Consider the following 15,906-nt stretch of genomic DNA (forward strand, 5'->3'; position numbering starts at 1 on the left):
GTTTTAAAGTACTTGATAAAATAGAAACCTGCTTGTTTAATAAGTGTCATAATGTTCCCTAAAAAGAAATTTTAATTCTGTGACATGACGTCAGCACATCCCGGCTGTTTGAGAGAACTGGTGAACAGATACCTCCTAAAACAGTTGACTAAATAGCGTTTTTTTTTTATATCTCTGATGATCATAATAACCACAAGTTTCATTTTAACACAATACAACATTACAAACACCAACTAGCTGTGGAAAAATGTATTTGTTAGATACAAAGCTTAAATGTTACTTGCGCTAGCTTATTAGCACATAGCATTCTTTTTCTTTACTGTCGCATTAGAGATATACAGCATGGAATCTAGGACTTCACATGTAGGTGTGAAAATAGAAGAAAGGAAATTATTTGACAAATCTGACTCATTTAGTGCATATGTAGCCCAGGTGGTTTGGCCCCTGTGTCTTTTTAACCACATTCCGCATAGGGACTTACTCCCTGGTTGTTGGTATTGAGAGGTGAGTGTGCTGACCGCTGGACAGAAAGTCAAAGCTGGCAGCCTAGCAGCCAGCACTAGAGAGTGAGGTTTACCAACGTACATCTGGCACAGCCGCACTGGCTGACCCCATTCTTGCTTACCCTCTCGATTTTCCCGGGTGACTCCCGAATTTCAGTGCCCCTCCCGAAAATCTCCCGAGGCAACCATTCTCCCGAATTTTCTTCCCGATTTCCACCCGGACAAATATATTGGGGCCGTGCCTTAAATGCACTGCCTTTAGCGTCCTCTCTCACCTGAAAAGGAGACTATTATATGTGTCTCCGTTATCCATAGGTTTATCTAGAACCCATAAAGTAGGCAGGTACGGAGCTGTTTCTCAGCGTGTGTTTATTTCAGCCGGATTAAAAAAAAAAAAGCGAATTGCCTTTGACTGTGAACATAACCTTTTAGTAATTGTTATGAACTTTGCTTAGGGACCTCAGGAAAGGAACATACAATTGAAATTGTTTCGTGGGAAGAATAACTGCATGGAGACAATGGCTCTAAGGAAGTGTTTTTTACCACGTGGTGTAAAAGGGAGAGCTTGTTTGTGTCCAGTCATTCATTCATATCCAATCACCCCCTTGAAAGTGCAGCCAGTCTGAGTTATCGACAAAGTCCAACATGATGACTCACTAACACTCTCACCACACACACCAAAGACCTTGACTTGTCCGTCTTCTGTACCAATGTAGAGTAAATGTTTAGCAAAATGCTCAATTTGCGCCTACTGACAATGACATCAATAAACAAAAACGGGTGCTCAGGTTTATTAGACACAACTAATTATTCTGCTTTAATCTTCCTCCTCAACCTTCGGCAGCAAAAGGTCTTACAGATGAAGACGGAGGTCCATATAAAGGCTATGATGACAGCAGCCAAGACAAGAAGCACGTCCAGGCAAAGGTAGGAGTACCAGGCCAGGCTGTATGATGCCGGCTGCAAATGGGGCGCTCCTTGGTGCCTGAGGACGTACTCAATCCAAAAGATGGCCTCGTCCAATGGAGACATGAGGTTGTCGTTGTGGAGACGTGAGAGTCTGCGTATGTTGTCGCGGTATGACGGAGTTTCCAGAATGTCTTTAATAGCCTCAAGGAAGTCTTCCTGGTTGAGCGATTCTGCCTCCAGCACCCGGGCAGCCCCACGTACCTTCAGCCGGAGGACGTTATCAAACTGGTCAAAGAGCAGCGGCAGACCTACAACCGGAACCCCGTGGTAAATGGCCTCATACATGCCATTGGTGCCCCCGTGGGCAACAAACGCCCGTGTTTTGGAGTGGCCCAGAAGGTCGTTCTGAGGCAGCCAGTCCACCAACAGAGTGTTGTTCCCCAAAGATGAAGGCTTTTCTCCCTTGATCCTCCAGATCACCTTTTGAGGCAGCTGAGCAAACGCAGCCGCGATAGCTTCAGTGACCTCTCGAGGCAGAGCAGAGACCAGTGTCCCCAAGGACATGACCACCACCCCGTGTTCCCCGGAGCTCTGCATGAAGGCCTCCAAATCAGTAGGAAGGGGCCGAGCTTTTTTGCACTGAAACCCGCCGATGTAGACTACGTTAGGCATTGTTGGGCGAGGAAATTCAAAGACGAAATTGGACCTCACCAGCCAGATATCTGCCGCACGTTCTAAAGACAGCAAGTCTGTTCCAGGTGGGAAGTGCCTCTGGAAGAGATCCGAGTACTTTGGGTTTATGTAAAAGTACAACTCAATAACACTATAAAGGTAATGCAGCATATTCTTCAGCCTTCCCTGAAAATCCATTTGGTCATGTAGTTCACTTCCGGACACAGGGACAAAGGAGACTGGGGAAGGGGACGTAACGAAGTGGCTCTCTCCATTATTAATCCAGCGTACATTGAAGACCATTGGCAATTTGAGGTATTTTCCCAGGAGCACCCCCACAGTCAGGCCTGGGTCAGTCAACATGAGATCAAACTTGGCATCCTGAAGCTTCTTTACAAAAACCAGATCATCCAACATCTTGCCGACGGCCGCGGCGAGAAGACCGTGACCTGCTGACAGCATTTTTGTAATAATGCGCTGCTGGCAAAACGTCTTCAGGAAGTTGGTGGACTTGCGGCATTCGATAACATCCACAAGGATCCTATTGTAGAAGTTCTTTTTGGTGCCGTCCTCCAACATGGGCATGGTGATGGACGTGTAGAAGGAGGCATTAGTGGGAATGTACCAGCTGTGGGGGGAGTGCAGCACGGTGAGGAGGTGGCCTCGGGAGTGCAGCTCCTTGAGGATCACCTCCATGTTGATCCAGTGGCTACCGTCCACCGGCACCACCAGGATCCTGCTGCAGCCAGCAGGCCCGGGGGACAGGAAGCCAAGAAGTGCAAGGAGCACTGGAAAGATGTTGGACATTTCCTGGCAGCAAAGATAAGACATAAGACACAATTCATTTTTGAACGTGTTGACATGTATGCCGCTGAGTCATTAAATACACATTTGAACAATAAAACAGTTACACTTTAAACAAACTCAAATTATCCTAAAAAGAGACAGCTTTTCCCATTTCAAGTGAAAAGGTGTTGTTAATAACATGGTAAGCAAAATATGCTTTGCTGGAATTCCTAAAACGAGAATATTTTTCTTGTGATTTTAAGAACATATGAAATCGAGAAATCTGCCTAAGTTTAAGCAAATTGTTCTTATCACATAACAAGATTTAAATAAAATGTCATTGATACAAAGTAAGATTAAGCTACATGTTCCTATTAGATTCATAAATTAAGATAAAATGTACTTTTATGAGGCTAGATTTAAGCAAAATGTTTTAACATATTCTAGATTTAGGATTATTCCTCTCTATTGGTCTGTGTTTAACATAACATTGTAAGTTTTTCCAATGTTATCATTCTTTTAAGCAGAAATTTAATGATTCCTATTCCATGTAAAAAGGAGATCAACCCTAAAAAAACAGACACCTCATCCATAATTATTTCACTTTTCTGTCTTTTTTTATTTTTTTATTTTTTTATGATATGCCGAGAGGCAAATGAAAAACCGGCTGTGGGCCAAAAACGGCCATATTTTGGACAGCTCTGCACTCGGTCACAGTGTGGCCCCTTATTATTAATTAATTTATTTTTCCTTAAAATAAGTATTATACATATACTGTAGAGATCGATAGGTCGTGAGTTCATACCAAAGACTATAAAAATGGGACCCATTACCTCCCTGCTTGGTACTCAGCATCAAGGGTTGGAATTGGGGGTTAAATCACCAAAAACTATTTTCGGGCGCAGCCACCGCTGCTGCTCACTGCTCCCTTCGCCTCCCAGGGGGTGAACAAGGGTGATGGGTCAAATGCAGCATCTCTGTCTGGACTGGAGCCTGCAATGCCTCAGACTGGAAGTCTCTCCAGAGAGTGGTGAGGACGGCGGAAAAGATTATCAGGACTCCTCTTCCTCCTATCCAGGAGAGCGCAAAAAGCCGCTGCCTGACCAGGGCACAGAAATTCTGCAAAGACTCCTCCTACCCCCATCAAGGACTGTTTTCACTGCTGGACTCTAGGAATAGGTTCCGCAGCCTCCTTAGCAGAACCTCCAGGTTCTGTAACAGCTTTTTCCCTCTGGTTGTAAGACTCTTGAACGCATCATAATTAAATTATTCCCTCAACTCCCCCCAAAATGGATTAACTTGCTGGAATAAAAAAGACAATATAACATACATCCATAAACATGGACGCATGTGAAAAAGTGCAATGTAATTGTCTGTACAGTAATCTATTTATTTATATCTGCACCTTATTGATTTATTTTTTATTTTTATCCTGCACTACCAAAAGCAAATGAAACTAAATGTTGTTCTTATTTGTACTGTAAAGTTCGAATTTGAATGACAATAAAAAGGAAGTCTAAGTCTAAGTCTAAGTCTAAATGCAGAGGGTAATTTCACCACACCTCAAGTGTGTGTGACAATCATTGGTACTTTAACTTTAACTTACATTTTTTATGTGTGGACGTGTTGTTAAATTTAGAAAGTCAGGGAACCGGTTTTATTCTTAATTTATGACGAATATTTTTAATATATTGTGGTTTTGTAATTATTTACAAAAATCTGGATATATACTTTTCAAACAATAGATCCTTTTTTGTGTAAAAAATAAGATATTTTTGCTCCTGAGGAAACAAGTTGTTGTATTTACCGCGGTGTATTTATTTTACATGACTCATTTTTTGCATTACTTTGAACACCTGACGACAAACATTACACAACAGCAGGTCAATTTTTGAATGCTGTTTGTTTCCCTTTTTCTTTTATTGACTATGTGCTCTCGACATGCCTGAGGGATTCTTCCGAGATTAGATAATGGGCAATTGGAATGATTCAATAAAAAGGAACAACACAGTCATTTTTGGTGTAATATGTTCAAAAATCTCACCTCAGTTGGGTTTGTTGTATCAGAATCCACAAGTTGGCCTCCTGAGGTCCTGCAAGATGTATTCAATGTAACACCAAACGGCTGCAATAATGTCACACAGCGCCTGACCTGCAGGGTCAAAGTCCACATTGGCGGGTTATCAGTTTAGCAACCTTAACTGTTGTGGGTGCAGTAGGTGTTAGCACCGTCTTTTTACGCAAGTTAGACAACACGTCTGGAATCACTTAAAATTCTTCCTTTAAAACAGACTTGGGGTCTCTTTTGTTGCCATGGTGACCTCGGATGAACCTGCCTGTATACCTGGAAAGAAACATTTGTGCATTGGTCTGTTCTATTAGTATTGTGCAAGCTGTAGGTGGCGCCCTTGAGAAAATGAAGTCTGAGGGTGTCTTTCGTGACCTTGTGTTGTGTCATCATATGAAAGTGTTTGTGAAAACATATATTCCATAAAGATGAAAATAGTCATAAATATATTCAATATATAGCGACGAAGCAGACAAAACGTGGGATGTCGTGTCAAAAAAATGCTCTGAAAACAACAATATCAATAATAATAATAATAATAATAATAATAATGACATTTCCTTGCACCTTTTCAAGGTCGGTCTGGAAGCCAACAAGCTCCTGGGACGCTCGCCGCTTCACAGGCGCTTCCTTCCTGCAATTGTCCCCGGCCTCAAGATCGTGGCTCATTTACAATCCCCACGTAGTCCTCCGACACCCACCGACGCTCATTTGTTTTCCAGGCATGAGTCACTTTTTATGACACAAAGATTTTGCTGGTATTTCACACGATGCTGTGTTTACGCATCCCCCCCCGGCGACTCCCCTCCAGAGACAGCTCTGGAAAGTTCCATCCATGCCGTGGAACTTTAAGTCATGGTTGATATGGACACATAGGCCCCCAATCTAATGACATCCAATGCAACATCTTTATCGCAAATTAGGTGCTATCCCCATAGCAGGAGCAGTTTAGGAGAGAATATTTGTGAATGAACGGGATTGGCCAAAGTAGGACAAAAATATGTGTACTTTACCAACTCAAGGCCGAATACATTCATCATGTTGATAATTACTTCGGATTTATAATTATAGAAAAAAGGCTAAAACTGATCCAATGTTGACATTAGATTAGATTAGATTAGATAGTACTTTATTTATTCCGTCAGGAGAGTTCCTTCAGGAAAATTACAATTTTCAGCACAATCCCATTCAAGATCAGACAAACATTAAAGGGAGACAGAACAGGATCGCTGACGGGTCTGCCGGCTTCCAGCGCCCCTTACAAAAAAAGATGAGATACAGGTAAACAAGGGGGGGAGAAAAAAATAGAAGATTAAAATAAAATAAAAAAATCGGTCTTAGCCTGGGCCCTGGAGAGTGGGTGCAGACTGAGGCCAAGGGAAAAAAACAACAACTCATAGCCATAGTACACATCCCTCTTACATGTGTGTAAGAGGGAGACATCAAACATCAAAGAACACATAGGATATTAAAGACATTAAAGCAGCAGATACAACTAGACACTTCTACATACAGCTATGAATAAAAAGTAAAAGAAACATATCCACTGTGGTGGCCTCTGCGGTGTTCCACGCCATCGTCCGCTGGGGTGGAGGGAGGATGGCCAGAGACAGGAGCAGACCCAACAAAGCAACCAAGACAGCCAACTCCACTCTCGGCCAGTGTCCAGTCCGCATGGATGAACGATGATACGTCCAAGGTGACTGAGGTGTCCGACACCTGCTCACCCAGCCAAGACACCGCGAAGCCTCTCCGTCCCAGCGCTCAGTGCCAGCTCCGCAGCCCTGTCCCCTCATCCGCATCTCCTCCAGTCCCTCCAAAGCGACTCCGGTGTGGCAGAGACCCAGCAGCTAGTCTCCATGGCCAAAAGGCTCCCGGGAGGCAGATCCAGAAGTCCACAAAAAAAGCACCACAGAGGTCACGAAAGTGACACCCCTTGTCACACAGTCCCAAAGGGTCCCGGACCAAAAGGCCAAAAAATATAATAACACATGAAAACAAGAGGGAAACACAAAAGGATGATACAAGAGCACAGAGCTCCTGCCTACAGCAGCCACTACAGCAGCGCCATCTTGGAAAAAACATGCATACAAATATGTCGTACAATATAAAACAGCCTTGATCTCAGCTCTGTGTTAAAGGTGTCCCATTTTAAGTTAGAGTTAAGGTTAAAGTACCAATGATTGTCACACACATACTAGATGTGGCGAAATTATTCTCTGCATTTGACCCATCACCCTTGATCACCCCCTGGGAGGTGAGGGGAGCAGTGAGCAGCAGCGGTGCCGCGCCCAGGAATCATTTATGGTTAGATAACCCCCAATTCAAACCCTTAATGCTGATTTTGATTTATTTTTTAGATAATATAGACATGTCACCACCGCTATCATTAGTTTCTTGTATTATGTATTATTTCCTGTCTCGCGCTCTTATTTTATGTTCCAATTCCTGTTTGCCTCCTTTTACCACCACTCCTCTGGTCTGAGCGCTGGCTCCCTCACCTGTCCCTGATTTGCAATCAGGAAACACTCGTCCCAGGTTGCCAATCAGGATGCTTCTTATGCCAGCCCTGTTCTTTGTATTTTGCTGTGTTTGCTTTGCTTTTCACTCACATTTTACTCTTTGTGCCTTTCCCAGCATCAGATCTTGCTTTTTTATGTGTTGCCTGCGTTTTTACGAATAAAAAGGGCTTCTTTCATGCGCCTGCATCCTGGGGTCCTGACTTAAACCAGACATAGCAATCATGACATATAAAGATATACAATATTATGTCCCAGCCGTAGTAGAAAAGTGCAAATGTTTTAATGGTTAGTTTATTTGGTATATATGAGCCCAGTACAGTTTCAAACTTTTCTTTGCAGATCAAGTACTCTCACCTGTGGCTGTTAACCAGGGGCGTATTTAGTCATTTCGGGGCCCAAAGCAAAGCTATTGATTAGGGACCCCTATATAACAAAAGCAACATAGTAATTTAGCATGTCATTAGAAACTACCATGCGAGTTGCACATCAAAGCTTTAAAGCACAGTTTTCAAACTCAAAGGCATGCCAGATCTGGCATGCCAAATCATTAAAGTGAGCTTCTTAATCATTAAAGTGACCCTCTAAATTATTTAATGCAGGGGTGTTAAACTCATTTTAGATCGGGGATCACATGGAAAATAATCTACACCCAAGTGGGCCAAACTGGTAAAATCACGGCACGGTAACTTAAAAATAAAGACAACTTTAGAGTGTTTTCTTTGTTTAAAAATAGAACAAGCACATTCTAAAATTGTACGAATTATAATGTTGGGTTGTTGTTTTTTTACACTTACCTGTTGCGGTTAATCTAATATTCTACCTTTTATTTTTCGTCATTCATACTTTCTGAAATATTATGTGATAATGTTCAACAGTCAGTTAATTTTCAATCTATCAAGATAAAAAATTATATCAAAATCAAATTACAGTTTGTTAGTTATGTAGTTTGCTAATTTTTCTCGACTGATGTACTAACATCATGTGGTTTATTTTGTACATATCTAGCATCACCTACAAAGATACAAAGAATTGCTATCACGACATCCAGTGGACACATTTAGAACAGCTGTTTCTTTCATTCAAAAAAATTCAGGTTAAAGGCCTACTGAAACCCACTACTACCGACCACGCAGTCTGATAGTTTATATATCAATGATGAAATATTAACATTGCAACACATGCCAATACGGCCTTTTTAGTTTACTAAATTGCAATTTTAAATTTCCCGGGAGTTTCGTCTTGAAAACGTTGTGTAATGATGACGTGTACGCAAGACGTCACAGCTTTTTAGGAAGTATGAGCGCTGCGCGCACACACAGCTAAATGTCGTCTGCTTTAACGGCATAATTACACAGTATTTTGGAGAACTGTGTTGCTGAATCTTTTGCAATTTGTTCAATTAATATTGGAGGAGTCAAAGTAGAAAGATGGAGTTGGGAAGCTTTAGCCTTTAGCCACACAAACACACGGTGATTCCTTGTTTAAAATTCCTGGAGGTGAAAATTTACTATGGATCAGAGCGCGGTCAAGCGAACATAAAACACGACAGAATGGCAAACAGCAGGTTTCGGTGAGAAAATTGTGGTTAAAAAGTCGCTTCTTACCAGAGAAAAGCTGAGCTTGCCCCGTCCATAGCTGCCGTCGACTCCCCTGAGACACTGCGCTTAAAGACACCCGTGGACGTACACCTCCGACTATCAGGTACTATTTAACTCACTAGCAACACAATAGAAAGATAAGGGATTTCCCAGAATTATCCTACTAAATGTGTCTAAAAACATCGGAATCCCAATGCAATCTAGTCGTCGCTATCAATATCCTCAAACACAAATCTTTCCTCCTCGCTCAAATTAATTGGAAAATTGTTGTTTTCTCGGTCCGAATAGCACTTTTTGTTGGAGGCTCCTCATTATAAACAATGTGAATATGTGAGGAGCCCCCACACTTGCGACATCATCGTCTGCGACTTCCGGTAGAGGCAAGGCTTTTCTCTGAGCACCGAAAGTTGCAAACTTTATCGTGGATGTTCTCCACTAAATGTTTTCAGCAAAAATATGGCAATATCGCGAAATGATCAAGTATGACACATAGAACGGACCTGCTATGACCGTTTGAATAAGAAAATCTCATTTTAGTAGGCCTTTAATTCTTATAGTTGGCAAACTCATCCCGCGGGACGGATAAAACCTGTTCGCGGGCCTGATCCGGTCGTACGTTTGACACCCCTGATTTAATGTGACCAGCCCCCATAAATATAAAAATGAAATGATCAAATAAATGAAAATAAGACGGAATGCACTTTCTGGTTAAATGTATTTGTTCTATCAATTTTGAAAGAAAAATGTACTGCATGTTATCAAACATAAATACCTAATATGTCGCAGGTCACCTTGACTTATGATTTCAAAGCAAATTATCCGTCAATCTGTAAGTAAAACACATAATCAAAAATATTTGCCTAAGCAAATGCTATTGTAGGTTTGTATTCACAAATTATTACCGGTTACAGTAAGTCTAAAAGCCACTCAGACTTAGGTTACATTTAAAACCGTCTGGAGCTCAGCTTTGTGGGAGTAATACCAACATTTCAATGTATTCCCTGTCTTTTTTTTTTTTGCTGTTGTTTTTTGTAGTTTTCTTGTTTTGTTTATTTATATTTTTAGGTTTAGGACACATATGGCTTAGTGTACAAAAGCTTGATAATATTTACAAAGGACTCTAGCAATGTCACAGAGGTCAAGTTTCTCATGCCATATAGTTGTTAAATATGTTCCAAACTTTAATAAGCTGCTCTGTGGCATTCCAAGAGAGGCAATCCCAGATCTTGTCAGTGTCTTGCACTGAAGGAAATGGACACACAGCGCCTTTGGCTTCAAGATGGCGCCGAAATAATTGGCTTGGGGGCGCTTTTTTCTCCTTCTTCCTTTCCTTCAGTCGGCCATGTTGACAAATGTTATGGGATTCCTTCTGACTTGCATCTCTCGGGCTATTTGGCACCATGAGCATGGCCCGCAGCAACAAGCGTACACACAATCGTTGCAGACTGTACCCTGGGGACAAAACACATCCAGTCAGATAAACAGGAAGATAACACCTTCAACCAAAATCCACTAAACTTCTTTTTGGACAGTGTGACGTTGTTGTCTACCTCGATATTGTAGCGCTGACGTACAGACACCCTCAGAGCGGTGGTTATGGGCGGGATGATCCCAAAGGTGTCCAGCAGCGGTAGACAGAGACACTCTCCGGCATCCACTGACGTTTTACACGTGAAGCATGGAAGGCACCAGCAGGCGAAACAACCTGTAAAGAACACATTGTGCCATTATTGGTCATTTTTGATCCGGGGGCCGCATTGGGTTAAAACCATTTGGCTGGGGGCTGGGCTGTATACTGTGTGTGTGTGTGTGTGTGTATATATATATATATATATATATATATATATAGCAGGGAAACTTGCGAAACAGGCATTTTGGGATGATATAGCCTCTTGTGTGTTTTCCTGACCTAACGTATATTCCGCTCTCCCCTGGTACTTAGTACTGTGTACTGTATAACCAATAAACCACAGTAACCTCAACCTATATATATATATATATATCAGTAAATTGCTATCCTAAGTATTGTAAAGCTGTAAGTGGGATGGAGTTGAGTTTTTCTTTAATCAGATGAATGGAAAAAATATTAATCAAATATTTGCTTAGCTATAGCATAATTAACCTATTTGTGACTTTATAAATGCAGTTTTTAACATTTTGAAAGCCCATTTGACGTAAAATAACACCCTTCCGTCACCTTTACGCTAGTTTAATCCAACATATTAATGCTGCCGTGCATAGGCTGAGCCAATTGGTGCCCACGATACTGAACAGTGTGATCTGATAAGTTTGGTCTCCTCTAGTGGCCAATACTACTGTAGTATTATTACTTTGTTTTATTCAGCCGTTTTAAGGCTTCAACATGCTTAATTAAGCCCAAAAATATGCTTAAATATTTTTTGGACCCCTGTCAAATCTCACATATATTTGAAACATCTCCACTGCTGGTGATGAGGATCAGCTGGAGCTGGTTAACAATCACCTTCATGGGTTCCCCACTCAGCCGTGTCTCTCGTCCTACGCCAGGCTTTTAAGCTTTTGCTCCTTGCGGCCCCTTGTGTGCTACATTTTTGAGGATTTAGTTATACTTTCCTGTTGGCAACTTTTTACTCTTTTGTTTGAGCAAAAGCTTTCCTTCCTGCCTGTTGCTCTCACATCACACTCCCACTGCTACCCCAGGGCCTTTTAGTGCTCCTAAAAGTGCACGCAGTTCAGTGTTTTATCATATGGGGCATCATATCATAGTGCCTGCATATTCTCAACGCTTCAGCCATCTCCTGTCTGCAGCATTCCTGCAGGCTACATCAGGCCCAGCCATCAGCTTCGTGCTCACACTTGGTCGAGCACGAGGACAAAGGGGCTCACTCACAAAAAGTCAAATCCTGGAAGCAGTCGCAAATGCCCGAGCTCCACTGGTTTGACATGGACGTCATGGTGGTCATAGTGAAGGGCTTGGGTTGGCTCAGTTGTTGAGACATGGCTGGCTGATGGAGAAAATACATGGGAAGAGTTGTGCGTTGATAATAAAAATAAAAATAATAATCACCTATCTGGCTGATTTTAAGAGTTCAGTGCATGCATCATTATAGGCCATTCAATTCCCCCAAAAGTCAAAGTAAACAAGATACTGTCGATGGACATCTTACCAGAGTGCACGCTGTGTGTGGCCAGGTCTGCAGAGAAGGCGACTGATGCATGAGCACCTGTGCCGCGCTTATTTTATAGACATGCGTGTAGCACCAACAGGTCAAGCCAGTCGTATAGCGTGCCAAATCGGACGTGTCCAGCAGACCGATTGAGATAAGATTAAGATAAGATATACTTATTGAAAAGTGCGTCAGTGTAAATTTGTTCTCGAATACCAAATAGGAATACTTTTTTTGTGCTGATCGGACAATATGATTAAAGTCAGTGTTTTACGTGACAGAACGTGTCAAACCCAGCAGTGTACACGGTGTAGCATCATATTAGGACAGGTGCAAATTCCATTCGGCTTTAAAGGCTGAGGTCCAGAACAAAAATGACAAAAAGATGCTTGCGCGGCATTCACACTGGTATTACTGTTATGGGACCGAACATAAAGTACGCACGAGTAAAGACTTGATTGGAAAGTTTAGGATTCATGATTTACGTGACGTGACTAAATTGCTCTGAAACAAAATGCCGTTTCATGGGTCGAACACATAGATCATTTTTATTTTCTGTTATTTTTAATAAGCTTCTAAATAATTTTCTAAAATCTACTTTTTAAGAGTTGTCATTGGGGAATAGTCTCGCTTACATTTGTTACCAATTCCTGGTAGATCGGAATCGATACTAGTACTCAACGTTACCAATTTTTGCTACTTGTGTTAATAAAAGTCTCTTTTTTGTTAAACATTTAACAGTGGGCTGATAATGAGGGTTGGACTCCGCCAAGGCTGTCCTTTGTCATCGATTCTGTTCATAACTTTTATGGACAGAATTTCTAGGCGCAGTCAAGGCGTTGAGGGGTTCCGGTTTGGTGGCCGTGGGATTAGGTCTCTGCTTTTTGCAGATGATGTGGTCCTGATGGCTTCATCTGGCCGGGATCTTCAGCTTTCACTGGATCGGTTCGCAGCCGAGTGTGAAGCGACCGGAATGAGAATCAACACCTCCAAGTCCGAGTCCATGGTTCTCGCCCGGAAAAGGGTGGAGTGCCATCTCCGGGTTGGGGAGGAGACCCTTCCCCAAGTGGAGGAGTTCAAGTACCTAGGAGTCTTGTTCACGAGTGGGGGAAGAGTGGATCGTGAGATCAACAGGTGGATTGGTGCGGCCTCTTCAGTAATGCGTCTTCGATCCGTTGTGGTGAAGAAGGAGCTGAGCCGGAAGGAAAAGCTCTCAATTTACCGGTCGATCTACGTTCCCATCCTCACCTGTGGTCATGAGCTTTGGGTCATGACCGAAAAGATAAGATCACGGGTACAAGCGGCCGAAATGAGTTTCCTCCGCCAGGCGGCGGGGCTCTCCCTTAGAGATAGGGTGAGAAGCTCTGCCATCCGGGAGGCACTCAAAGTTAAGCCGCTGCGCCTCCACATCGAGAGGAGCCAGATGAGTTGGCTCGGGCATCTGGTCAGGATGCCACCTGAACGCCTCCCTCGAGAGGTGTTTAGGGCACGTCCAACCGGTAGGAGACCACGGTGAAAACCCAGGACACGTTGGGAAGACTATGTCTCCCGGCTGGCCTGGGAACGCCTCGGGATCCCCGGGGAAGATCTGAACGAAGTGGCTGGGGAGAGGGAAGTCTGGGCTTCCCTGCTTAGGCTGCTGCCCCCGCAACCCGACCTCGGATAAGCGGAAGATAATGGATGGATGGATGGATAATGATAACTCCGCTGTCCTGTTGTATCTTGTTTTCTTACACTTCTGAGTCTCATTTGCAAGTTTTGCATAGTGCAGGGGTTCTCAATCTTTTTGACCTTGGGGCCCAACTAAGGCTGGGCGATATATCGATATACACAATATATTGCGGGTTTGTCTCTGTGCGATATAGAAAATGACTGTATCGTGATATTCGAGTATTCGTTCTCACGCAGTTGCTTTTAGCTGCGGGCATTACACTACAGGCTCTTCCCACTCCTTCCTGTATCTCCTTCTCACAGACCAGCAGGCGCACATTCTTACACACGTCACAAACTATCACGTCATACGTCACATACGTATACGCCCTCACGGAGCAGAGAGGTAGCAGACTGGGTAGCATTAGCTGTGATGCTAGCAGAGCCGTGCAAGTGGTAATACGAGAGAAAGAAGGTGCGAATGAAGGAAGAATTCATTCCCAAGAAAAACAGCAGGGGGTCCATCGTCTGGCGGTGGTTTGGCTTCAAGTGGGAATATGTCGAACATCCATCCATTTTCCAGCGCTTATTCCCTTTGGGGTGGCGGGGGGCGCTGGTGCCTATCCCAGCTACAATCCGGCAGAAGGCAGTGTACACTCTGGACAAGTCGCCACTTTATCGCTGGGCCAACACAGATAAACAGACAACATTCACACTCACATTCACACACTAGGGCCAATTTAGTGTTGCCAATCAACCTATCCCCAGGTGCATGTCTTTGGAGGTGGGAGGTAGCTGGATTACCCGGAAGGAACCCACGCAGTCACGGGGAGAACATGCAAACTCCACACAGAAAGATCTCGAGCCTGGGATTGAACCCAGGACTACTCAGGAACAGAAAACCGTAATTTGTCAAGTATGGGCCAAAAACGTTGCTATAAAAAAGTAGCATCACTGCTAATATGTAGCATCATTTCAAAAGTCACAAGCTAGAGAATGAAGAGAATTTCATAACGTCCTATTATGCAGCTCATTTTTATTTGACAGTTAAAATGTGTCTGACAATCTTGCACTTTCTGTTTTGGAAATGACATGATCGTTTGTGCCATTGCTTAATAACTTTAATAAAATACAATTTTGGTCAATTGACTTAGTTGTGATTTCCTTCTCTGCATGAGAGTTTAAAAGTAGCATATATTATTGCTGTATGAAGAAGAATGTTTTAATGTAGACACAGAATCATCATACTGCTGTGATTATATGTATCAAGTGTTCATTCAAGGCTAAGGCAAAATATCGAGATATAAATCGTATAACGCGATATGGCCTAAAAATATTGAGATATTAAAAAAAGGCCATATTGCCCAGCCCTAGGCCCAACTTTTTCCACTACACAGGGGCCTGGGACCAACTCAAGCATTAACACCGTAGTGGTAATCTCACTCCTAATTTGAATGATATTCAATAATTATATCTAACCTCACATATGATATGAAACCATGTATTATTCACAAAGATTATTATCAAGGCTGAGGTCGGGCGAATTAGAAAAATAATTACTAACCAAATATACTGCGTAAGAAGGAACTCATAAATGACTGGCTAACAATACATTCACATACAATTATGCTGTGCTAAAATAAATAAACAAAATTAATTATGATTATGTTTGTTAACTATAACCAAACGATGGTTCAGAAACCCTGATATAGTAGATGGCATGCAGTTATAATATCAAGACGTTAGATGGTAGTCCTGTATACACTACGAAGTGTTGTCTAATCAGGGAGTAATTTTTGCCTTGACACTGAATTATTTTTTGTTGAGCCCTACAAAGTTCTTAAACTGTAAGTATTTTACTTATTACACACTAACTCTTTGATTGTAACTTGCATCTTACTTGTAGTTTCCATACCTAATTTGGTGGTGTTAAAACGGCCATGTAAAATCCGTATTGCTAAACAGTATCATGTCTATGGCAATGCCAATGTAAAATAGCATCACGCGAGCGCACCTTGAAATGCCTGACTGTACGTTTGTGTGTTTTCTATT

General features: G+C 42.4%; 2 protein-coding genes across 2 annotated transcripts; both read right to left on the minus strand.

The window, feature by feature from the left end:
- Positions 1-716: 716 nt before the first annotated feature.
- LOC133559860 (UDP-glucuronosyltransferase 2B31-like) lies at positions 717-4,989 on the minus strand. The gene is made up of 2 exons (XM_061911874.1): positions 4,915-4,989; positions 717-2,894 (listed from the first exon to the last, which is right to left on the minus strand). The coding sequence occupies exon 2, from the start codon at positions 2,889-2,891 to the stop codon at positions 1,311-1,313; it is 1,581 nt and encodes a 526-aa protein (XP_061767858.1). The 5' UTR covers positions 2,892-2,894; positions 4,915-4,989; the 3' UTR covers positions 717-1,310.
- A 2,746-nt stretch (positions 4,990-7,735) lies between these two features.
- On the minus strand, positions 7,736-12,275 carry LOC133560371 (cornifelin homolog A-like). The gene is made up of 4 exons (XM_061912831.1): positions 12,205-12,275; positions 11,928-12,042; positions 10,609-10,763; positions 7,736-10,510 (listed from the first exon to the last, which is right to left on the minus strand). Exons 1-4 carry the CDS (start codon positions 12,253-12,255, stop codon positions 10,391-10,393), a joined length of 441 nt encoding a protein of 146 aa, XP_061768815.1. The 5' UTR covers positions 12,256-12,275; the 3' UTR covers positions 7,736-10,390.
- Positions 12,276-15,906: the final 3,631 nt, after the last annotated feature.

The sequence above is a fragment of the Nerophis ophidion genome, linkage group LG10, assembly GCF_033978795.1.
Source record: "Nerophis ophidion isolate RoL-2023_Sa linkage group LG10, RoL_Noph_v1.0, whole genome shotgun sequence".
Classification (NCBI taxonomy): Eukaryota; Metazoa; Chordata; class Actinopteri; order Syngnathiformes; family Syngnathidae; genus Nerophis; species Nerophis ophidion.

Bases quoted from the DNA above. Each gene is read 5' to 3' on its own strand.
- LOC133559860 (XM_061911874.1), bottom strand. From the start codon at position 2,891: ATGTCCAACATCTTTCCAGTGCTCCTTGCACTTCTTGGCTTCCTGTCC.
- LOC133560371 (XM_061912831.1), bottom strand. From the start codon at position 12,255: ATGCATCAGTCGCCTTCTCTGCAGACCTGGCCACACACAGCGTGCACT. The intron at 12,043-12,204 runs GTAAGATGTCCA...TTTCTCCATCAG, and splicing joins CACACACAGCGTGCACTCTG to CCAGCCATGTCTCAACAACT. The intron at 10,511-10,608 runs GTAGACAACAAC...TTTTGTCCCCAG, and splicing joins GTCAGCGCTACAATATCGAG to GGTACAGTCTGCAACGATTG.